The sequence below is a fragment of the Trichomonas vaginalis genome, chromosome VI, assembly GCF_026262505.1.
Source record: "Trichomonas vaginalis G3 chromosome VI, whole genome shotgun sequence".
Taxonomy (NCBI): domain Eukaryota; phylum Parabasalia; order Trichomonadida; family Trichomonadidae; genus Trichomonas; species Trichomonas vaginalis.
The window spans coordinates 13,240,007-13,263,614 of record NC_067208.1 but is presented as its reverse complement, the minus strand read 5'-3'; the positions used below and the strand labels follow the sequence as shown (position 1 = coordinate 13,263,614).

The following is a 23,608-nucleotide window of genomic DNA, read 5'->3' as shown; positions in this document are numbered from 1 at the left end:
GTCATGCCTCTGTCAAAAGTTTCAAGTAGTTCTTTCAAACTTCATCGAGGGGTGCATGAACATAGGAGCTTTCAACCTTTCTTACAGGGTTAGTGTTCGACCAAGTTTAACATTAAACTAAAGCCTTGACAAATCTTCTCCTGAGTTTGTAATTTGTCTTTCAAGTTGTTGGTAGGTCGATTTCGAATATCTGCAACAGAACTTAATTCTCTGCCTAACTTCAGGTATATGTGTGTTGTTCTTTTACAGGAACAATGTTATATCATCTTCGTCTCTCGTATGGTTTCCCCACTTCAACATCTCTGTCTTTGACATTGACAATCAACACTTTGACTGTTTGTTTGCAGTTGGTGCAATTTAACTTCTACATCTGCCACCGCAATTAAACCTTTTGAACACTACGCTTCTATTTTCTCGGAAAATGACATTTTACTTAGAATAAAAAAGATGGACAGTATTCGCAAGTCTCTTGAATTGAACAGAAACAAAGTTTACACACACAAACAATACAAGTCATTGACAGCAATAGTTCTTTATACAAACAATGGTAAAATGTTATAGAATACAAGTATTTGCTGAACCAAAATATTTTCATAAAGCCAAGAAAGTTGGCTATAACGAATGAGTGAAAGTTCTTTGACAGTCAGACAAAAATATAAGCATCAAAACTTACAAGATATTCTAAAGGAAGTTTATAAGTACAATATTATGTCTAAAACTGGGTACGTCATATTTGACGGAGCAGAAGCATTCAAGAACAACCTTTACTGACCTAGCCTGCCAAAATCTCGCTCGATGGAAGCTGTCGTATATGCCAATCTGAGGAACCCCCAAGCAGGTTTTCGTCATCGACGAATCTTTCAAAAAGAGCATCTTCCGTGAAAAGTTGCTATTGGTTTTGTAAACATTCTTTGCCTCTCAGTTCATCTGGACCCGTCTCTGTCACCAGTATATGTATTTGTACAGTAACCAACAGTGAAATCCACCATAAAGTCTTCTGAGTCAGCAAATGAATCCAAGCCAAAAGTTGAACGGTCTCAACATTTGTATATTGAGTTTTTTGACCTCCGTATGAGTCCATAATACATATCAAACTAAACTCTTGCATCATGGTAATGGTATTTGACCATGTTACATCTCGCACTTCGTCAAGTTTTGTATGTCATACCTCCGCTATATCTTCTTGGAATAATTTGACATGTTTATTATAAATCTGACAGACAACTTGGTTCTATCGTGAAAACATTTTACGAGTTCAAATGACACGATTGACAGCAAATAAAGGAAAATTAAAGATTGTCAAAATACTCTTCCTCAACACACACAATGAATTCAAAGGGTCAACTTCCACCTTGCAAAGAAGACTTACATTACTGTGAAGGAAAAATAAAACAGCATACTTTCGATAAAACTTCAAGAAGGCAAGAATAAAAAAATCTAGCAATTTTATTTTTTTATAAATTTTATCTCATCATGAAAGAACTGAATTTAGAATATTCGTTGGAAACTTGATGACAGAAAAGAGGAGAACGAACAACATTTACTGTTTTAGAGAAGATTTTCATATTGTACATCAAATTTCTGAAGTACATTATAAAAGCATTTAAACAATATCTAAATGCTTCTAAAGATTATGCCAAAATTTCTGAAGGTATATAAAGCTTATGAAAAGCGTATAAAATTTTATACATTGGGGAATTGTTGTTTAAAATATCCGATATGAGACTAACCAAAATATTATTTTTGCTTAAATAGCTTCAGGGTCAATTTCTTCAACCATTCACTTCCTTCGTCAATGTCAATGAAGCTTCTTCAACCTTTGGTAAGAATTTTCTGATAACAATCTTGTTCGTTATTGTCTTCAGAGATGAAGGATAATATTTCACATTTGTTTCACCCTTCTTATATCTTTTCTGTTCGGAAAGATTCATAGCAATACTGAAAGAAGTCAATGTTAGAGTTCTTTATGACAGTATAATGAGTATCTTTGACATTCACGAAGAAACTCTTTTGTTTCAAAACTACTGCTAACTCTTGTGAAGTATAACGTTTGCGGTCAATGACAATAGCTAATGGTCTGACATACTGGACCAAACTTAGATTCTTTCACAAACTTCTTGTTAAAGATAACATTAACGTTTGAAGACATATTGAACTCATTCTTGATGGCAGTAGCGAGAGCATTGTATGAAAAGAACTTGCAATCTTGCATGTGTTTCATTAAAATAAAAATATTAAATTATTTTGAAAAATAAACTTAAAAAATCTAATCTAATTTTTTCAAAAATATTTTTTATTTCCTACTAAAGATGTATCGGAAGTTGTCTAAGTTAGAACACTCGGAAATAAAACAACTTCTTACAGAAGCTAAAATAGAATGTGCAAACATTACGCAACAACAAAAAAGCACTCGCTGACATCCTCAATGACTATAATGTGCAATAGATTATGATAGAATTCATGAGTTCATAAAGCCGCAACGCGGCGAGGACGAAGTCCATGGCAAGAGCATTTCCTTTAAATGACGTTGCTATTGACTTATATCATAGACGTTCAGTACCTCATGAAGTAAGAAGAGAAATGTTTACAAATAACAAATGCAAACGTTTTGGTGAAACAAGAAGGAAGAGACGGACACACTCTGAAACAAACAGAGAATGAGAGATGTTTTAAGTGCCTATAGAACAAGTTCGCAAAGCAACGATGTCATCGTTCCATTGACGACAAACCAAAAGAAGGTGAGAGATGGTTAAAGAAAGATGAAGAGAATAGGAAGAGAAATGTGAAGTCAGGCAATAGACTCATTGACTTTAACATCGAAGCTTTAGATGAACCAAACAGAGACTACTTACACAAACATTTCGGTAAGGTTTTCATGAGACTCTTAGAGAAAGATTAAAATAAACTCACAAAAGAGATGGATGTATGTTATAAACTTGGTGGAAAGTATGAATGTTCTACGTTAAACCTCAATAATATTGGAACATTACTACAGTCAGCTCTTGAAGGAGAAACTTTATATCAGAGATAGAAGCAAATGCTGGCAGGTATTGTTGAAATGCACTATGACTTCTTCTTGACAAACATAAAGAATCTTACCGAAATAAAGATGTATGATTTAACAGAATATGAAGCTTAACGATGTCAGATGTAAAAGAAAGGCAAACCAAAAAAGAGACCATATAGAGATGAAAGCACACTGACAAATGACCAGAAAGCCATTTTGGAAGCTCTTAAGCAAACAGGAAACCCAGCACTTATAGAAAGCTTTGGAAAGATAATGGTGAAAAGAAGTTTTATAAGAAGAGAAGCGCGTCAGTTCTGGAAGTATCTTTGCACATACCTATAAATCTTGAACGCTACAAATCTTCAATGAACTGAACAAAAAGAACTGCAACACTTATGACAGAAGACAATTGTTTCGTTTATTGCTTGCATTCAGGCTGGAGAATGAAGAAAACTATTGACCACATGAGAGAAGTCATTCGTTGTTAGAGACTTTCCTCAAAGTAAAGTACAAGAAATTCTGACGCAACAGGTATAGCATTTAATGTTACCATTTGGTTACTTCAATGACTCAAGACATAATGAAATAAGAGATACATACCAAAAGAATGTGACAACTGTTGAACATTGACTTACTTCTTGTTGAAGACCACTACATGCTCAAAATGAAGATTTACCAATGACAACATACTTCTCAGAAATTACAAAGAACATTCTCAAAGTGTGGTGGAAGAACATTGAGAAACAGATGAAAATATATACAAGAGAGAGAAAAATATGTAGTTCAGTTATGATAGAACTAAACCGTATGGATGTTATGAAAACATTGTGGAGTGCAAATATTCGAACCTATTTCTTATGGAGAACTTTTCACATATACTACTGACTTATATAAACAGAACCTTGCACCATTTAAAGATTTGACATATGCTCCAAAGTATTGTGTTACAACTGAAGAAGAAAGCCGAGTCAAAAGAAGTAATAAAAATAAGTGCAAGTTCATTACCTGAGCATCGTTTTCTTTGCTGACTTTGAGTGTGGTACGATGGCTTTCATAAAGCTGTTTAACATATGTTACTGACAGTGAAGATGGTTCAGTGAGTGAAAGCATTGGGTCAGAACTGTGCAACAGAATTTTTGAACGACTTCCTGACAAGAGTTTAATATATTTCCATAAACCTCAGTTATGATATAAACTTCATCTTAAGACACATGACAGAAGTGAAAGGAACTCCCATCATTAAAGGTTCACGAACAAAGCAAATAACTGGCTTATATAAAGGAAGGGCAATTATTATTAAAAAGACTCTTACAGTGTTAAAATAAGAAAGCTTAAACTATTTCCTGCTATGTTTAACTTACAAACAGGAACCGAAAGAAAGTATTTCCATATAACTACTACAAGCAGTGTTTTTGTTAGCAAATGACAACAGAACTGGTTCATTTCTGAAGCATGTTAAGTTTTATCACGGGATGGCAGATACTATTGAAAAAACATAGATTCCATCAAAGGTTGCAGAATAGATGAGAACCACTTCGACTTAGAAAAATATAGCACATTTTATTGCAAACAAGATGTAAGAATTTTAAGAGAAGGTTTTGTTAAGTTCTCGCAATGACATATTGAAGAATTTGATTTAAACGTTTATGACTACGTTAGTATTTGTTCATATTGCTAACAAATTATTTGAGAACAGAGTGTACTCCCGAATGGAAATTTATATGACCTCTCAAATAAACCAAGAGAATTTATTTCGAGATGCAATTCAAGGTGGAAGATGTTATGTTGTCAGATAACATGAAACAAAAGAGCGAAAGAAACTCATTGCTGATTCGACGCTGTTTCATTATATCCATCAGCTATAGCAAGACTTTATACTTTAGAAGGTATTCCAAAGGTTATGAAGGAGAAGAATGTTAAGCACAGAGTATCTCATGAGACATTTATTCGATGACGACCAAAAGAGAACCCATTGGTGAAAAGTTTATGTCTGGCTTCTTTGTTCTCATTAAGATAACAGAGATTGGATACATAGACACTTTCCTTTAATAGTTTGTGACCCTGAACATAAATCCAGAACTTAAGTTCCCAGAAGTTCAAACACTTGCTGTTTAATGTATGTTGACCATATAACATTACAAGACCTCATAAAATATCAAGGTGTCAAATGTGAAGTGTTGCAAGGAACTATTACGATGGAAACAGAGATATTAGAATAGAGAGATGAAGTAAAGAAGTTGTTTGATTAGGTTAAAGTATAAGAAAGAAGGAAATCCTTTGCAAGAAAATATAAAGCTCATTCTGAACAGTATTTATGGCAAAACTTATTCATCTCCTATTGAGTCAAAAATAACCATAGTAGTAAATGACAAAGATGCTATAAGATATGCCATCAGAAACTACAACCATATAGTGAAGTTCGAAGGTTTGGATGGTTCAGATAAAACAATTTTCAAGCTAACGAAAAGCATTTGCAGACACTTTAACTTCTGTCCACTTGGTGTAAAATATCTTCTATGTCCGTAAATGAGATATTAACTGTTAGACGATATAAACATCAAAGAAATAGAACCCGACATTAGTTGCTGTGGTGTTTCATATAATGTCATTGACAAGATATACGTTATGAAAGGAGGTGAAACGTTGAACTTAAAGTATAGTTTCCCAGACGTCATAAAAATATTTGACGACCACAACATTTCATTAAAATTTATTTGCTAAGTAAATGGCAGAAGATATAATGGTTTATACTATTACGACTAAAAACCCTGAGTCATATAATTCTATAACAACAAACTTACAAAGTCCTCAAGGACGGTATTGTAAACTAACTTTAAACACAATGACGACTAAAGCCTGTTTTGCTCTTTTGACACCAGAAGACTTTATTGTTGTGAATGGTAAAAAATACTCCTTTGAAGATACTTACTCAGATATACCACCAACAGGTTTTGTTGACTTATTTAATACTTTAAGGACGGGTGTAACATGTGCTGCAACTAGAGCAGGTTTCATTATGTTTGGATGTCCGACTGAGTTTACTATAAACGATATGAGCTATAATACAAAACTTATTTCTGGTTTTTACTACAACAGTTTCCTATAACAGGAAAAGGTGTCATACAAGGAATGTCTATTCCATTGACATTAAGCACACCAATCTTATATATTGTTTCAAACTTAGGTTCAAAGTGTTATTCGAATGTCGACAGAAACTATTATGACCAAAAGATACTTATGCGTATAAACAATACTTTCTCTGCTGGTTTGCCTATTGTTCATTCGAATGCAGAATTTTCAACCTTAGTGAACTCAAACACTTTGGCAAGTATAACGTTGACATTAGTTGACGCAAACTTTGTTCCTGTAAAACTTTTATGTCCTATGTATTTGTCAATGACGGCAGAAAGTTTCGAATTGGAAGATGCAACTGGTGAAAGTATTGTATTACAAGAACAACTTCAACAAAAATAGCTCAAGAACAACAAATGCAACAAATGCAACAACAAAGGCAAGAATAAAAAAAAATTTTTTTTTATTTTTAAAAAATGTACAGAATAGATGTTTCAGATTTTTATGACTTCCAAGCATTCAGAAATATGTGTCCATTTCGAGACTATAACAAAGCAGTCGAGAATTTGAAACGTTTAGTCATTTATGTCGACTCTGCCCCAGAATGTTATGTTATGAAAGAATGGGATGTAGTCTTTAACAAACCTAAAGCGACAATAGTTTCAGACAAGAATGTAGACAGAAACTTAAGAAAATAAAAGTTGTACAAGTTGGCATGAAGATGTTAGATGCTTGGGATATCTTATTATCAAAGTTAGAAGATTTTTCAGTTCGAGGTATAAAGTTCTATACACCTTCTCCAAACTTCTATTCTATCTTCACTGGATATAAATATGAACAAGTAGAATGGAAAGAAAATATTATAGAAGCTTGGTTAGACCATGTCAAAGAAATTATATGCAATGGAAACGAAAGAGTCTATGAGTATATCTTATGTTGGTTTGCAAACATCTTACAACATCCAAGTGCTAAAAATGAAACTGCTCTCATTATAATTGGAAAACAAGGAACAGGTAAGAACACATTCTTTACAGATGTCTTATGCAAACTGTTAGAAGGCTATTCGAACCCGAATATGACAAACTTAGAAAACATCTGTGGCAAGTTTAACTCCTCAATAGAGAATATGAAACTTATAGTTTGCAATGAACTTCAAAGTATAGATACAACAAAAGTTTTGAACTCAGATGCTTTGAAGAGTCTTATAACAGACAAAGTTGGAGTTGTTGAAAGAAAATATAAAGACCAAAGAGTTTGTGAAAATGTTGCAAACTTCATTATGGTTTCAAACAATTCTGTTCCGATGAAGTTAGAAAGTTCTGACAGAAGATATGTAGTTGTCAGAACGTCAGAAGCTCATATGCAAGATACAGAATATTTTGACGACTTAGCAGAAACTTTGACATCTGACTTTTACAACCACTTGTTCTCATATTTCATGACATTAGATATTTCAAAGTTCAATCCAAGACAAATTCCACATACCGAAGAGAGACAAACATTGTTAGAAAGCAAACAAGAGTGTATATGAACTGTTCATAGATGAAACTGACTTTGTGTCATTAGATGAAAGGTCATTGTACGATTCGTATAAACAATATTGTCAAGAATATGGTTATATGACAGCGTCTAAACGAACATTCTTGGCAAATGTCAAAAGTCTTTTAGACGTACAGAATGGTGTATATACAAAGAAAATTTTTTATGAGTAAATTTAAAAAAAAATATTTTTTTATCCGATAGAAAAGATGGCAAAATTCATCTCAGTAAATAAGTACATGTCAGGACTTAAAGAAGAACTAGACCCATTCACATATTTGAATGTTTACTTCTACCATTTTGAAAAGTCTTCATTCAGCAAAGTTTGGAACATCGAACCAGTTAAGTTTGCTATTGTGACTAAAAATGGTGCGAAATTTGAAGACTTAGACATAGAAGGTTTGTTAGCAGTCAAAGAAAGTTTTGACAGAAGGTTTTCAAACCTTAAAGAAGGCAAAGCATACAAACTTGTTATACCTTATGAACCAAAGAAAGCAGACGACTATGAATATTATGAGTCTAAAGTTGTAGAAGTTCAAGGTAAATTGGGTAAAAAGATTTTAGAGTCTAAGCCAGTGTTTACTCCTAAAGAGGAAGAGAACATTGACATTGACCCAGAAATGTTCTAAAAATAAAATTTTATTTTTACATGTCAAATTTCTTTTTCTCTGGAACTGGTTCAGGTTCTTTCTTCTCTTCTTCTACTTTCTTTTCTTTCTTTTCTTTCTTCTTCTTTTCTGGTGGAGTTATGTCAAATTTGGCGCAACTATATTTATGTAAAAGTTCTTTGTCCTTTAATAGCTCTTCTATTCTGTTTTCTATTTCATCTTCAAGAACAGCGCATGTGTCTTCTTTGCATTCTAAGAAGTTTTGTTGGACTTCATCTCTCCAAGAGGCGTCATCTCTGTCAACAAGTCTGTCATTGACAAATTTTAAGACTTCTCTGCTTAATGTTTTATGGTTCTTGTCATATTCCCAGAAACAGAACTTTAGAACAAATTCACCTTTCTTGTTTACACTATGTAAGATTTTATGGTCGACAGATGTTTTGCTGTCGAAAAGCTTGTCTCGAATATAGATAGCGAAATCGCTAGACATTTTCTAAAAGATAAAAATTTTAATTTTTCTAAAAATATGTTAGAAAAAAAGTTTGCTGACATTGACAAAAAATTTGAGAATGTTTTAAACAAGAACAAGAGGAAGTTAGAAAATGCTCAGATAAAACCTATACATGACAAGTTCTTATTTGCTCAGAATGGTATAACAGGTCTAATTGCACCACCTGGGTCGGGTAAGACTTTCACTTATCTTAAAATGGCTGCACAACAACAAGAACTAGATGAGAAGAACGCCATTCTATGAGTTAGTTGTCATTTGTAGTACTTCTGGTCAATTTGACCAAACGTCAATTCGTTCAAAGATATTATAAAGAAGTCTAAGTTAGTATGTATAAAAGACTCTGAGTTGTTAGATTGGATAAAGAAGTACCAAAGAAGAGTTTTGAAGTATAATGCTATAAATGAGTATATAAATTCTAAGTTTAAAGACCCAAATGAGGAAATGCAGAGAATATTAGAGAAGAAACACTTCAGAAACAAACAGAAAGAGATAGAATACATTTCGAAGAAATTGCAATCTTACGATTGGAAGACATACCCTCATAGATGTCTTCTTATCTTAGATGACTTTGCTTCTCATCCTTTGTTAAAGAACAGAGAACAAGATATGTGTCGAATTCTTAAGAAACTTAGGCACTTTAACATCTCAGTTGTCATTTGTGTACAGACAGCAAAGAGTTTAAGTAAGGATGTTAAAAGAATACTTACTGACATTATACTTTTCCCCGGATTGTCCGAAGACGATTTCATGGAACTTATGAAAGAGTCCATGGCAGGTAAGTTTGACAGATATGAACTATGGGAGAAGTACAAAGTCATACAAGACCCTCATACTTCTTTCAGAATTCATATCTACGCGAACAAAGTTCAAATTGTAAAAAGTCAAGCTTGAAAAATAAAGAGTTCATTTACTCTGCTTGTTTGAAGTTGTCAAAATACTCTGTTATTTTTCACTGTTTTCATGAGTTTTGGCGACTAAGGTTTCTTACCTACTCGCTGTGCTTCACGATTTTCATAGAGTTTTGGCGACTAAGGTTTCTTACCTACTCGCTGTTCTTCACTGTTTTCATAGAGTTTTGGCGACTAAGTTTTTTTACGTACTCGCTGTTCTTCACTGTTTTCATAGAGTTTTGGCGACTAAGGTTTCTTACCTACTCGCTGTGCTTCACGAGTTTCATAGAGTTTTGGCGACTAAGGTTTCTTACCTACTCGCTGTTCTTCACTGTTTTCATAGAGTTTTGGCGACTAAGTTTTTTTACGTACTCGCTGTTCTTCACTGTTTTCATAGAGTTTTGGCGACTAAGGTTTCTTACCTACTCGCTGTGCTTCACGATTTTCATAGAGTTTTGGCGACTAAGTTTTTTTACTTACTCGCTGTTCTTCACTGTTTTCGTACGGAATCTCTTCTCTCGGTTTTCCGAGGGAAGCAATCTTATGCCATTTTACTCAGATTTTTGTGCTGAATTCAGCAAAAATAATGTTTAGGGTAGAAGGTTAGATCTCACCTGTTTTCTCACCTCATGAATTTTCATGATTTCATCGTACATGTTTTGTCAAGACTTCTTCGTACATGTTTTGTCAAGACTTCTTCGTACATGTTTTGTCAAGACTTCTTCGTAAATGTTTTGTCAAGACTTCTTCGTAAATGTTTTGTCAAGACTTCTTCATCGTAATGAGCGTATATGTTTTGTCAAGACTTCTTCGTAAATGTTTTGTCAAACATGAACGTATATGTTTTGTCAAGACTTCTTCATCGTAATGAGCGTATATGTTTTGTCAAGACTTCTTCGTAAATGTTTTGTCAAACATGAACGTATATGTTTTGTCAAGACTTCTTCATCGTAATGAGCGTAAATCAGACAAAAATATATTTTAGGGTAGATGGTTAGATCTAACCTCATTTCTCACCTGTTTTCTACCCCAGTTATTTCACAAGCGTTTTACATGAATTGTACGATGTATATTTGAAATCCTAAACAGTTTTGTAGCTTCTATTTCTTCTTTTAGTACATCGAATGTTTTAACAATGCCGAAAGTTTCTTTATATTTCTTCTTGACATCAGATAGAAGGAAATCGTCAGCAGTTGGATAGTTTTTGTCAAGACTTCATTGTAAATGACCAAAAATATATTTTAGGGTAGATGGTTAGATCTAACCTCATTTCTACCCTCTTTTCTAACATGGTCTAAAACACACAAAACTCGTGAATTTTCAAGACTTCATCGAACTTAAATGTTTTGTCAAGACTTTGTCATATGATTGCTTCTCTCGGTTTTCCGAGGGAAGAGATTCCATGTTTTGTCAAGACTTCATTGTAAATGACCAAAAATATATTTTATGTTAGCATGTGAGATCTCACCTGTTTTCTCACCTCTTTTCTACCCCAGTTATTTTATAAGCGTTTTACATGGTAAACGTTATGAATTCGTGAGACTTTAAACAGTTTTGTAGCCTCTATTTCTTCTTTTAGTACATCGAATGTTTTAACAATGCCGAAGGTTTCTTTATATTTCTTCTTGACGTCAGATAGAAGATATCTCTCTGCGTTTGGATAGTTTTTGTTCAGAAATTCTAACATGTCCATTTTATTTTCTGCTGGTTTTTCTGCTTCTTTCTTTAAATCTGCATAGTCGTTTCTCATTCTTTCTATCTCTTTGACGGAGTAGTTATATCTCCTCATTGCTGCTTTACATTTAGAACATGCGGGTTCATTTTTGCGTTTATATTCTGAAACCTTACCAGCTAAAACAACTAAAGCGTCAATTGCTCTCTTCATCTCAAACATAGCGGGTCTTATTTGTTTGTTCCATACTTTGCCTCTTCTATCTTTATCTTATCTGCCATACACATTCAGCAACTAACGAAACAAAGTTGTCGTAGGTCTTAAATTCTTCAGATTTATATATGTCAGAAACATTCTTATATACCATGTCGCAATCTTTGTCCATAACCTTATGGTTGCAATGAAATCCTAGAAACTCATAGTTTACCTTTCGTATGAACTTCTTTATTTCTACTGAGTCAGTTGCTTTGACTTCTATTTCATCGAATTCAGGAATAGTGAGTTTTTGTTGCTGAATTTCAGGCAATTTGGGTAAATGGTCAATAATGTCCTGCATTTCATAAAGATACTGTTCATTTGTTTCATCTTTCGCACTACAGTCTAAATTACTTGTTAAAAGTTCTTGCTTTATCTTCTGGATTTCTGTTTCAAAAGTATATGAAGAAGGAATGAAGCTTTTCATCTCTACTAACATAGATGTTGGATTCATGACTAAAGAGTTTGGTGCTGTAGTTGTTTGTATTGCTGTTGTGCCGATTGTTGACATTTTTATTTTTTCATACAAAATAAAAAAATAAAAAAAATAAAACTAACTTTATTTTTTATTTCGGGAAAATTCATGAAAATTCAAGAGGGTAGAAAAGAGGGTAGAAAACAGGTTAGATCTAACCATCTACCCTAAATTATATTTTTGGGTCCTTTACACTCATTACGAAGAAGTCTTGACAAAACATTTACGTTCATGTTTGACAAAACATTTACGAAGAAGTTTTGACAAAACATTTACGATGAAATCATGACAAAACATTTACGAAGAAGTCTTGACAAAACATGTACGTTCATTACGATGAAGTTTTGACAAAACATTTACGATGAAGTCTTGACAAAACATTTACGCTCATTACGATGAAGTTTTGACAAAACATTTACGAAGAAGTTTTGACAAAACATGTACGTTCATGTTTGACAAAACATTTACGAAGAAGTCTTGACAAAACATTTACGAAGAAGTTTTGACAAAACATTTACGTTCATTACGATGAAGAAGTCTTGACAAAACATTTACGTTCATGTTTGACAAAGCATGTACGTTCATGTTTGACAAAACATTTACGATGAAGTTTTGACAAAACATTTACGCTCATTACGATGAAGAAGTCATGAAAATTCAAGAGGGTAGAAAACAGGTGAGAAAACAGGTTAGATCTAACCATCTACCCTAAACATTATTTTTGCTGAATTCAGCAACAAAATGAACGAGGTCAGGATGTATGTAAATACATTTGAATTCATTCATAACACCCTTAGTAAGCTCATAAAATGCTTGTTTTGAGGTCGAGCCACTTTTGGCTCCACCGTATTCTTTCAACCAAAACTCAAGAATTTCCTGCATGAATTTTGTATAAAAAGCAACCGTCGGAATTCAGACTGTTGCTATATTCTTCACAAAACATTTACGCTCATTACGATGAAGAAGTCTTGACAAAACATTACGATGAAGTCATGACAAAACATATACGAAGAAGTCTTGACAAAACATTTACGATGAAATCATGACAAAACATTTACCCGACATTCTCGTCAAATACAAAAAAATGACACTTTTTCATTAGATAACTGTTATTTTTTGACGAAGTGAAGGTTGACACTTCGTCAAAAAAATCCCTGAAATCATATCTTACATACAAAAAAATACAAAAAAATGACACTTTTTCATTAGATAACTGTTATTTTTTGACGAAGTGAAGGTTGACACTTCGTCAAAAAAATCCCTGAAATCATATCTTACATACAAAAAAATACAAAAAAATGACACTTTTTCATTAGATAACTGTTATTTTTTGACGAAGTGAAGGTTGACACTTCGTCAAAAAAATCCCTGAAATCATATCTTACATACAAAAAAATACAAAAAAATGACACTTTTTCATTAGATAACTGTTATTTTTTGACGAAGTGAAGGTTGACACTTCGTCAAAAAAATCCCTGAAATCATATCTTTTATACAAAAAAATACAAAAAAATGACACTAACTTTATTTTCTGACTTTCACAAAAGACCAAAAATAAACGCTTTACATGTATTTTTCAGCAACTTCGTCAAATAATTTTATAGCTTTATCTATCTCATCTACTTCAAACGTTTCTTTACCTTTCGTGGGAGCACCATATATTTTCTCAAACTTTTCAAGTAGTTCTGTTTCTGCAGCTCTCATATCATTAACGAACACAACCTTGACTCTATTGACTGTAGAGTCATATCTTAGAGTTATATTATATGTTCTTCCTATCTTATATCTCTTTGTATTGAAGTCCTTCGGTTTCTGAACGATGTAAAGTAAGCCTTCACTGCAACGTTCCGTATCGAATGAACCATATGTTATGAAGTTATATCCAACAACTGGGTCTAACCAAACAAAACTATTGGTATAAGACTTTTGTCTATAAGATATGCTGTAGTTCCATAGAATCTTACGATATTAAAAGCTCAGGATTTCTTGTCAAAATTTTCTGAGTAGAAGCAATTTTAACCCAGTCCTTCGTCTCTTTCCAGATGGAGATAAAAATGTCTGACAAAGAATATTTGTTGTATTTCTTTGAGTATCTTACGTTTAAATCACCTATTCTAACCACTTTGGTGTCATTGTCTATCTTTCTAACTGTTTCAAACTCAATGTTTGTCATATATGTTCTTACATACAAAATAAAAAATAAATAAAAATAAACTAACTTTATTTTTTCTGTCTTAAGGAAACTCATGACAAATTCAAGAGGGTAGAAATGAGGGTAGAAAACAGGTTAGATCTAACCTTCTACCCTAAGCATTATTTTTGGGTCCTTTACACTCATTACGAAGAAGTCTTGACAAAACATTTACGAAGAAGTCATGAAAATTCAAGAGGTTAGAAAACGTGTTAGAAAACATGTTAGATCTAACATGTTAACATAAATTATATTTTTGGTCCGGGAACAACTTTCTCTCAATTGGAGCTGTGGCATACTCTTTGCGTAAACGGTTCAGACCTTCTTCGAACTCTTGGTCTCTCTTCGATTTGGATTGAGATTGGAATTGCTGGGGTGGAGCTTGCTGGAACATCCAAGGGTTGGGGAAGTAAGGCATAGGCTGAGGAGGGTAGTTCGGGAAGCCTTGTGGTGGGTAGTAACCTTGAAGTGGAAATTGGTAGAAATTTGGTGAGGTACTTGTGGAACTGAGGTTGCTGAGGAGACTTTGTGGTTCTTTAGGTTCCTCTGGTTTGGGAATGGACTGGGTTGGTGGGACGTGGGACATTCGTTTGTGTCCTGTCAGAAGGAAGAACTTTTCCTGTTGGAAGGAAAAACTTTTTCTGTCGGAAGGAAAAACTTTTTCTGTCGGAAGGAAAAACTTTTTCTGTTGGAAGGAAAAACTTTTTCTGAAGTTCGACCAAAAAGTTCTCAATTTTCGAAAATTTGAATGGTTTACGGACGGACAACTGGAAAAATTTTTTCTGTCGGAAGGAAAACCTTTTTCTGTCGGATGGAAGGACTCGGAATGCCAGAAGGATTTGACGAGGCAGTTTACCTAATTTAAATAAACGACTGCGTAAAAGACTACTTGCGCAAGGTCATGAAGCCCAAGGTCAAGTTCACCACTATTTCTGGAAGGGCTGCCTTGAATCTCGAGACTTCGACTGGAATTCCAATTCAAATACCAGAAAACACTCCTTTCGACGACATAAAGCAAGCAAAGAAAGAAGCTCGTGTTAAGTTCCTAAACAAACGTCCTTGGATACTACTTCCAAACAAGGAGAACCCCCTACCCCATATGAAATTGGCAATTCAGTCTCTCCTTCACTTCTCGGGTCAGCCGTTCTACATAACCTGTGAAGGCGACATCCAACCAGTTCAGTAAACCTTAACGTTTAACTTCACTTTTTTATGTTTTTTGTGAAAGTGTCAAAAATAAATTGTTTTCATGAGTTTCTACGATGTTAGAAAAAATGTTATTTTCTAATATCTTCACATTCAATACTTTTTCAGCACTTTTCCGTAGTTATATATGAAAGACAATTCGAGATAAAAGTCATAGTACAATGGAATAATATTTGCACACCATTTGTTGTGAACCAAACTTGAAAGTCAGAGAAACTGTTACTAGGTGGTTCGTAGAATTTAGAAGCAAAGTCATAAAAGTCCTTACCAATACATAGAAAACTATTGTTGCTTGAACTGAAACTTGCATGACACATAACATTTTGAGGGTCAAACACGTTTCTATAAACTGTCAAATCTGCTGGTGGAAGTATAAATTGAAATGGACCATCTGGTGGTAATGGTTCGTTCTGGTTTAGTACCGAAGAAATTGTGCCAAGAACGTTTGTCTACTTTCCAAAATAAAAACTCTGTATCTCTTGGAGGGTTAATTTCAATCTTTTGAAATGAAACGGTGGAGTTCATCTTGTCATATTCTAGTTTCAGATAGTATGTTCCATTTAGTAAAGAGTCGTATTTTTCTTGAAATTCCCAATAATATTTGTTCATTTGAGTTTGAAAGTCATTTAGAGTTTTCTCAAGACTTTCGTCTGAACGAACTGTAAAGATTCTCATTTCGTCAAATTTGTCTATTAGACCATCAGAACCTTTATACTGCCCATGAAAATATACTGCGAACATAAATGCGTTAGTTCTATTTGAAAACAAAACTCTTCTAAATCCTATTGCCTTTGCATCTGAAGGACTTTGAAGCCAACGAATTGGATAGTCAAACCTGTATACTCGGATGAAATTTCTTCATCTGAAATAGTCCTACCAGCATTTGTAAAGATATAGTCTAGGTTTTGTATCTGCTACTTTTGTTCTTTGTTTTTCAACCTGAAGCATTTAATATAGGGTGTCCAAAGGTGTGTTTAGCACAAACCTGAATACTGCGAATAGAAATAAACAAGTTACATATATATAAAGTTTATTTAAATATAATCACCATTGGATTCAATCACGCGTTCGCAGCGATCGATCCAGGCTTGAAAGACACGCTTTAAATCATCATGAGAAAATTGCTCAAATTGCTCTCTTACAAAATTTTCAAGATCATCTGGACTCGCGAATTCGCGTCCTTCAGCTCTCTTTTTAGCGTGCCGAATAAATAAAAGTCAGAGGTGCAATATCAGGTGAATAAATTGGGTTTGGAACAACTTTGACATTGTTTTCCACCAAGTAATTCATTACCTTATGACTTTTGTGAACTCTTGAATTATCAAAATGAATTGCAAACTTTTGTTTTTGTTGTTTGGATTTCTCAAACTCATCAGAATTGATAATTTGAGTAAGAACATTGTCAATTAGATACTGAGCATTCATCGTATTAGGTTTTTGAAGAATATCAATTGCGATGATGCCATTCACGCCCCAAAAAACCGACAACATCATCATTGGTGTGTCAATTTTTTTCTTCGGGAATGTTTGCGGATTTTCATCCTTCGGGATCCACATGATTTTGGCTTCTGTTGCATATTGAAACCAAGACTCGTCCCCTGTTACTAAAAAGCGAAACTTCTTGGATTGATACGCACCCAATATAGAGAGGAGCTCTTTCGAAGATTGGACTCTAGATTTTTTTTGAACTGAATTAAGGTTGTGCGGAACCCAACGTGTATACGCTAGTTTGTAGTTAAATAATTGTGCAGATAATAACTGACTGTTGTACGTGGTATCTTTGTCATCTCCTCTATCCTTCTGAGTGATGCTCTTGGTCTTCATCTAGCGCTTGAAGAATTGCTTTGATTTTTCTTTGATCGGCGATTTTTTGTCAATTTTTATGATAGGCGCCTTTTTGTTCATGAAGTGATACATCCTAACATGATACGTTACAGTGGAATAGCTAGGAGCATCCATACCGAAGCATTTTACCAATGTCTCGTAGATTTTTTTACAGTCTTTGCATTTTTTTGCAAGAGCGAGGATGTTTTCTTTATGATTCATTAAAAAAATGAAAAAAATCCCGCCAAAATTTCCCGCGAAACCACCTCTTGTCTCAAAATTCATTTTATATCCCGGCATGGCGCCAAAATACAACATACTCATCATATACATATATTCATATTTTTTATTATATATTTATAATCAGCATATATCTCCTTTAATAGTCTCATATAGAGCGCTGTGCTAAACGCACCTTTGGACACCCTATATATGTAAAAATATATTGTTTTAAAATGGTATGCCATTTCATATTTCTCATCTAACAAACAAGTTTCCCAACGGTCTTCTCCAACAAACTCAGCGTACATTTCAAATAAAATTAAAAAATGTCACTTTTTAAAAATAAATTTTTACTTCATGCAATGTTTAACACATCGAAAGGCATGTCCATAAGACGGTCTTCTTCTAACCTCTCTAGTCTGTTTGGATAATTTGCACGTGCTGTTTCCAAATCCATTTCGTAGCGAAGACCAGCCAGTTTGTCATAGACTTTTATGGGTCTTCCCTTCCTATATTTAAAATTCTTCGAAACTCTCCAACCATATCTTTGCAACTCTGCTTTATTCTAGCAGATTTTCTATCCATTCTATATGGGGGCATTTTTATAAAAATAAAAAAATATTTTTTTTTCTTTACTTTACATAACCGCCTGCTGCCATAAGTCTTTGACGCCAACCCATACCAGCTAATGAAGGTTGACTTGGTTTAGTTTCCAAACTAAACTTTGGTTTTGGTTTATCTTCTGTTTTTGGTTTTTCTTCTTCTATCGGTTTTTCGTCACTTTTCGGTTTCTCTGACTTTACTTCACTTGCAGGAACAGTTGTGTCGTCAACATCTTCATAAATATCATATGCCATTTGTTTTTGTTTTCCTTTCAACTTTTTGTGTTTGTTGTAAAGTTTAGAATATTTCGACTCTAAGTCAATGAGATGTTCTATAATGAACTGTTGGTCAGTGAAGTAAACTTTTCCATCTGTTGTCTCGAAAGCTCCTTCAGACTTCAATATTTTATTTGTGAGAGTCTGTTTCTTTTTTGAGATACTTGCCGTTCCATTTTTATGAAAAGTGACTTTGTAGTTAGGGTTTGTATTTCCAGACCTGGCACTTTCTATTATTGAATTTTTCTCTTCATCTGTAAGTTCTTTGACAGGTTTTTGACAATGGTTCTGAACTTTTTGTTTGTGGTGTCAAATCTACCGTTTTAACTTCTTCGGTCATTTCATCTCAGTAAAAAATTTTAGTTTGGTTTGTTTTCAACTGGTTGTTGTTGTTTTTTAAGTCGGTCTAAAACTTCCTGAGGTATAGGAAGAACTTGACAAACACGTTGTGTAACTGCTGGAAGCCGACAAATCCATCTTGAACCCATTTGTCTCAATGCTGTATTGTTCATTTCATCTCAGTAAAAAAACTTTACATTCCCCACGTTTGAGGCGGTTGAGGTTGGTTATTGTTTACCCATTGTTGTGCATGGTTATATCCTCTGTTAAAGAATCTTTCACCTTGGTCCATATAGTGTCCTGCTTGGTTATAGTAGTCATTTGCTTTGTTATAATAGTTTCCTGCTTGTCTTCCTACATTGTCCATCCATCCTTGAACTTTTCCTCTTGTTTCAGGATTTGGAATAAGATTTGTTGCATCTCGTGCTACATCCCAACCTTTCTGTACAGTTTGTATAATAGGTTGTGCTTTCTCTTTAAGTATACCTAATGTACTCAAAATCTTCCTTCCAACTCCAAATACACCTCTGGCTATTGTTCCCACTGCGGGCAAAAATCTGGATGCAACTCCTGCTAATGCGCCAAATAAACCCATTTCTTATAGGATAAAAAATGACGAATCCAAACAAGGACCCCTATGTTTCTAAAGCGACAAAGAAAGCACTCATGATAAAAATCTTTAGTTCAACACCAAATGCTTGGTTTATGATATCTTGGAAAACATTCCGAGAGTTAGAACAGATGGACCACCATACTGGCTAATATTTGTCGGTCAAAACACAAGATACTGTGAAGCCATACCATTATGGTCCAAAAATATTTTAGATGTGAAAACTGCTTTGACAATATTCGTTGACAAATACCATCCAACAAAACTGACATCTGACTGTGAAAGTTCTTTCAAATCAGATGATGTAAAAAACTATCTGCGTTCAAAAAATGTAAACCAATATTTCATTGTCGACCAAACCATTCTGCTCTTGTGTCATTGACGGTTGTATAAAAATGTTAAGAGACTAAACCAACCACAAGGTGGTGAAGCAAATGAAATGTCATATGACGACAAATATAGACACTTCTCCATGGCAAAGATGAGACAAGTTTTAAATATTTACAATAGCCGTAAACAAAAAGGTTTGGGAAACCACTCCCCGAAGAAATGAAAAACAACCCTGACTTAGAGAAAGACTATATATTTAATAATTTAGTCAAAAGAGACAAACAAGAAAGAATGCCGGGCTTCAAACTTCAGAAAGGTGACAAAGTAAAAATAGAAATACCTAAACGCGACCCATATGAAAATACTATTGACTATGACAACAATGGGAACCCGACAGGTACTCACATTCGTGTTCGTAAAAATAGAAGAAAGTATACAAGAGAATATTATGAAGTTTTAGGCAAACATGGCAAAATGTACACACTGCAAGCAGAAGATAAAACTACTATTGTCAGACCTCGTTTCAAACTTGTCAAAGTTCAAGGTGGTATACTTTCAAAAGACAGTTCCTAACAAATATAAGACAACTCCTGACGAATATGCTAAAGAAGTTGAAAATGACGACTAAAGCATTTCTATACCATGCGTAAACTGTCATGTAAGGTGGCATGTATTCTTTACTTTGTCCCGTTGTTTGCGTATATCCTGAAACGCGATGTGTATGGTATCCTCCTCCCTCAGTGTTACTCCAGTAACAATTTATAGCAAACTTAACGTTGTCTTTAACATCATATCCTTTACCTTTTGTCATTCCTGACCAATCCCAAAATCTATGACTATGCCAACCTGCTTGAGATGTACTTAAATCTATGTAGTGACTATGTGCAGGTAAATTTTCACCTGAAATCGTTTTACTTCCACCTGTTTCCTTTGAAGAGTTTGCACAATACAAAAACCTGTCGACTATTTGAGTCCAAGTTCCAAAACCCAGAACTGTTTCTGGATTTGTTGAGTTCATTGACGTATAAATAGAGCCTATAGGATATAATGTTTGAAGTATTTCTGTCTTTAATGTTTGAAGCTCTGTTTTGTCTGCTTTCTTATCTAACATTGCGGGTAGTTCATATGCTTCAAAGTTTCTGGCATGACTTTCAATGTTCCTGCAACTCTTATCTAAATTGTTAAGAGTATCTTTTACGCTTGTACTCGGATTTTCTAAAGGTGCACTTGAACCAAGGTCAAAGTTCAGTATTATGTCATCTGCTCTAACAGTTGTAAAACTTGTATGTGTATGAGTCTTATTTGCTTTCTTCTCTAACTCATCGTTAACATAAGTTTTATCTGCTTTAAGGTCTAAACATCCTGAAACCCATCCTGTATCAGCTTTAGTTTTTAAAATCTTCGATGTCCATTCATGATACCATTCAGCCCTTTCTTTAATTTCATTATCTTTTTCATCCACATATTCCTTATCTGCTTTCTTCTCTAACTTACTAGCCACATATTCCTTATCCGCTTTCTTTTCAAGGCTAACGTTTAAGTCTGTTATTTCAGATATAGAATGTATATGAGTCTTTTTAGAATATTCGTTTTCAGCTCTTGTCACTTCACTTGACATTTTATTGTCAACATATGTTTTGTCTGCTAGTTCAGGATGAGTATGTTCTTTTGTTGCATAAGCATTGTTAGCTCTTTCTTCTTCTTTTGCTATTGCATCGTCTACATATTCTTTGTCAGCTTTGTTGTCAACATCTGCTTTCAAAAGAAGTTCATTTATAGGTTTCTCGTTTAAAGTTCCTTTTGTTGGATTTATACAGACAGTATTGTTCTTCTTGTCTTGAAATAGAAACTCATCTGTTAAAGGGTTTAATGTCAGTTTTAAGTTTCCTTCTTTCAATGACTCAGATATCTTAGAATAGTTTGAAAAGTTTGTTGTGTTCTTATTTAGAGCTTGCATAATGAGTTGTCGGTTGTGTTGTATTTCTCTCATGGAAGCAATATCTTTCGACATTTTTATTCTAGATAAAATATGCTTCCAATAGAAAAAGAAAATTCAAGAGTTGCTACAACTAAACCATTAGATGAACTTTTTACTAATGTCGGTCAAAAGTTTGAGACAGAGACCGTAAAGCATGAAGGCTATCGTTTTGACTACCCATTAAGATGGCTAAGAGACCCATCTGTCACAAAAGCTATTGGCTTTCGTAGAATGAAGTTCATTTCAGAAGCCATACATGGTTTCCATTTACGGTCGGTTTTGAAGTTCGATACTATAACAAAGAAAAACGTATGTATGAGAAATTTGAACAGGGAAAACTTTTACAAGTTAGTTTGCTTGTAAACTTAGAAACAACTCTTCAAGCTTTTCAAGAAAAAATAAACGATATCTATATCGAATATGCAAAACAGTATAACATTGACGAAGGAGAATACCATCTCGATATTATTTATGACAGGAAAAAATGCAACTGTTAAAATCAATAGAATAGAAGACCTTGGAGAAAACGTTTATATTTCTACAAAATATAACAACTTGGCATGGTATAGATTTATGAGGATGTTAAATCAGCCTGCAGCATATCCAGTACACCCAGACTTTTATGAAGTCGAAAACCCTAATGGAACATATGAAAATATTTTCGACCAGATGCTATTATTGTTCATGCTTCATTTTCTGGTGCGCAAAACTCTTTCTTATGTCTGATGAATGATTTTTACGAAAAACCTACAAAGTTATACGAACCACCAAGTGGAAGTATTTCAGACTTTCAAGTATGGTTTACTACAGATGGAAGAAAAAGAATAATTCCATTATACCATGCGTTTTACTTAGAACTTAGTTTCATATACAACTACTATCGAACGGTAAAAATATAATTTTTTAATACGGTTGAGGTGTTGGATTTGGTTGCCAACTAGACTGTGGTGCAGGTTCAGGCTGTTGTATAACAGGAGCTTGTTCTTCTGGTTCAGGGTCTTTAGGTATAATACCAACAAACTGACCTACTCTTTTACCAATATTTTTGACACCGTTCCAAATTCCTCTTCCTACGGTTTTTATTCCATTCCATATACCTCTTCCAACATTTCGAAAGAAGTTTCCTATCTTACTGAAGAAACCCATTTTACTATATGTAAAAATCTAATGTCCGCCTAGTCTCTTACGTTTCCTGTTGAGTTCCATAGCACTCTTTAACTGGAGCTCATACATTCTGTTTCTCCTCTGGTAGAAAACATATTCTGGGTCAACTCCTGTGTTCGCGTCATCTGCATAAAGTTGTTTATATCCCACTTCAGGGTTTGTATAAAACTCTTTCCATCTCATATTTGCATACCATGGTGGCAAACCTAACGCAGCGTCATTTGACATGGCAGTTTGCATTTGTACATCTGTTGGACTTGACCATAGTTTGCCATTGCAGTTTGTATTCTAACTTCATTTGGAATATTCTCTGGGTTTGGTTGTCCAGGTTGCTGTGCATTCGCTAAGTTCTGTGCGTCCATTTAATATTAGATAAAAATATCTCTTACGAGTACATATGCTGAACATTTGCAGGCATTGGTTCATCTTCATATTCTCTGTACTTTTCTGCCACGTCAAAGAAATAAATGACACAATGGAAAAAACCTAAAACAAGTAGTCCTATTTCAAACCACATTTACTTACTAATAAAATTTCTTTGTTATGACACTTTCTCCAGTTTATAGGACCTCTCTCATATTCTATCTTGTCATATATAAACTCATAGTCATGTATGTCCTCTAACCATCTCATAACGGTTTCCAAACCACTTTTATCGGATGTAAAGTAAAAGCATGGATGGTTATGTATAACGTCTAAAGTTTCTAAAGAGTCTCTCAAAGTCCAGTCTACTTGGTATTGAAAATCCCATGTGTTATAGAACAGCGGGTCCACTATAAAGAAAACATTTTCCTTGTCTTTATATTTTTCATACAACTCTGTCCAATAACATCTCAC

At 34.0% G+C, this 23,608-nt stretch overlaps 10 protein-coding genes and 8 pseudogenes across 18 annotated transcripts, besides 3 other annotated features; 6 read left to right on the top strand and 12 right to left on the bottom strand.

The window, feature by feature from the left end:
* Positions 1-5,521: part of a mobile genetic element that runs on past the window's edge.
* Positions 5,522-5,732: 211 nt separating this feature from the next.
* On the top strand, positions 5,733-6,528 carry TVAGG3_0857980 (annotated as a pseudogene). Its single transcript has one exon. A coding segment is annotated over exon 1 (796 nt).
* A 227-nt stretch (positions 6,529-6,755) lies between these two features.
* Positions 6,756-21,520: a mobile genetic element.
* TVAGG3_0857970 lies at positions 7,267-7,787 on the top strand (annotated as a pseudogene). The gene has a single exon. A coding segment is annotated over exon 1 (521 nt).
* Positions 7,828-8,247, top strand: TVAGG3_0857960 (protein of unknown function, DUF4108 family; the record flags this gene model as incomplete). Its single annotated transcript, XM_051249606.1, has 1 exon — positions 7,828-8,247. One exon carries the CDS (start codon positions 7,828-7,830, stop codon positions 8,245-8,247), a length of 420 nt encoding a protein of 139 aa, XP_051085081.1.
* Positions 8,264-8,716, bottom strand: TVAGG3_0857950 (uncharacterized protein; the record flags this gene model as incomplete). Its single annotated transcript, XM_051249605.1, has 1 exon — positions 8,264-8,716. The coding sequence occupies one exon, from the start codon at positions 8,714-8,716 to the stop codon at positions 8,264-8,266; it is 453 nt and encodes a 150-aa protein (XP_051085080.1).
* On the top strand, positions 9,179-9,628 carry TVAGG3_0857940 (protein of unknown function, DUF4106 family; the record flags this gene model as incomplete). The annotated part of the gene is made up of 1 exon (XM_051249604.1): positions 9,179-9,628. One exon carries the CDS (start codon positions 9,179-9,181, stop codon positions 9,626-9,628), a length of 450 nt encoding a protein of 149 aa, XP_051085079.1.
* Positions 11,129-11,448, bottom strand: TVAGG3_0857930 (annotated as a pseudogene). Its single transcript has one exon. A coding segment is annotated over exon 1 (320 nt).
* Positions 11,740-12,065, bottom strand: TVAGG3_0857920 (organellar and viral DNA polymerase type B; the record flags this gene model as incomplete). The annotated part of the gene is made up of 1 exon (XM_051249603.1): positions 11,740-12,065. A coding segment is annotated over one exon (326 nt), but the record flags the coding sequence as incomplete, so codon positions are not given.
* On the bottom strand, positions 13,593-14,202 carry TVAGG3_0857910 (annotated as a pseudogene). The gene has a single exon. A coding segment is annotated over exon 1 (610 nt).
* Positions 14,459-14,614, bottom strand: TVAGG3_0857900 (uncharacterized protein; the record flags this gene model as incomplete). The annotated part of the gene is made up of 1 exon (XM_051249602.1): positions 14,459-14,614. One exon carries the CDS (start codon positions 14,612-14,614, stop codon positions 14,459-14,461), a length of 156 nt encoding a protein of 51 aa, XP_051085077.1.
* Positions 15,032-15,406, top strand: TVAGG3_0857890 (annotated as a pseudogene). The gene has a single exon. A coding segment is annotated over exon 1 (375 nt).
* Positions 16,381-17,679: a mobile genetic element.
* Positions 16,461-17,583, bottom strand: TVAGG3_0857880 (annotated as a pseudogene). The gene has a single exon. A coding segment is annotated over exon 1 (1,123 nt).
* Positions 17,828-18,057, bottom strand: TVAGG3_0857860 (annotated as a pseudogene). Its single transcript has one exon. A coding segment is annotated over exon 1 (230 nt).
* On the bottom strand, positions 18,105-18,470 carry TVAGG3_0857850 (phage tail repeat-like family; the record flags this gene model as incomplete). The annotated part of the gene is made up of 1 exon (XM_051249601.1): positions 18,105-18,470. A coding segment is annotated over one exon (366 nt), but the record flags the coding sequence as incomplete, so codon positions are not given.
* Positions 18,710-18,862, bottom strand: TVAGG3_0857840 (uncharacterized protein; the record flags this gene model as incomplete). Its single annotated transcript, XM_051249600.1, has 1 exon — positions 18,710-18,862. One exon carries the CDS (start codon positions 18,860-18,862, stop codon positions 18,710-18,712), a length of 153 nt encoding a protein of 50 aa, XP_051085075.1.
* TVAGG3_0857830 (uncharacterized protein) lies at positions 18,883-19,284 on the bottom strand (the record flags this gene model as incomplete). The annotated part of the gene is made up of 1 exon (XM_051249599.1): positions 18,883-19,284. One exon carries the CDS (start codon positions 19,282-19,284, stop codon positions 18,883-18,885), a length of 402 nt encoding a protein of 133 aa, XP_051085074.1.
* On the bottom strand, positions 20,417-21,247 carry TVAGG3_0857820 (phage tail repeat-like family; the record flags this gene model as incomplete). The annotated part of the gene is made up of 1 exon (XM_051249598.1): positions 20,417-21,247. A coding segment is annotated over one exon (831 nt), but the record flags the coding sequence as incomplete, so codon positions are not given.
* A 241-nt stretch (positions 21,521-21,761) lies between the features above and the next one.
* TVAGG3_0857800 lies at positions 21,762-22,506 on the top strand (annotated as a pseudogene). Its single transcript has one exon. A coding segment is annotated over exon 1 (745 nt).
* A 4-nt stretch (positions 22,507-22,510) lies between these two features.
* Positions 22,511-22,753, bottom strand: TVAGG3_0857790 (serine threonine-protein phosphatase family; the record flags this gene model as incomplete). Its single annotated transcript, XM_051249597.1, has 1 exon — positions 22,511-22,753. The coding sequence occupies one exon, from the start codon at positions 22,751-22,753 to the stop codon at positions 22,511-22,513; it is 243 nt and encodes an 80-aa protein (XP_051085072.1).
* Between the last annotated feature and the right edge of the window lie 855 nt (positions 22,754-23,608).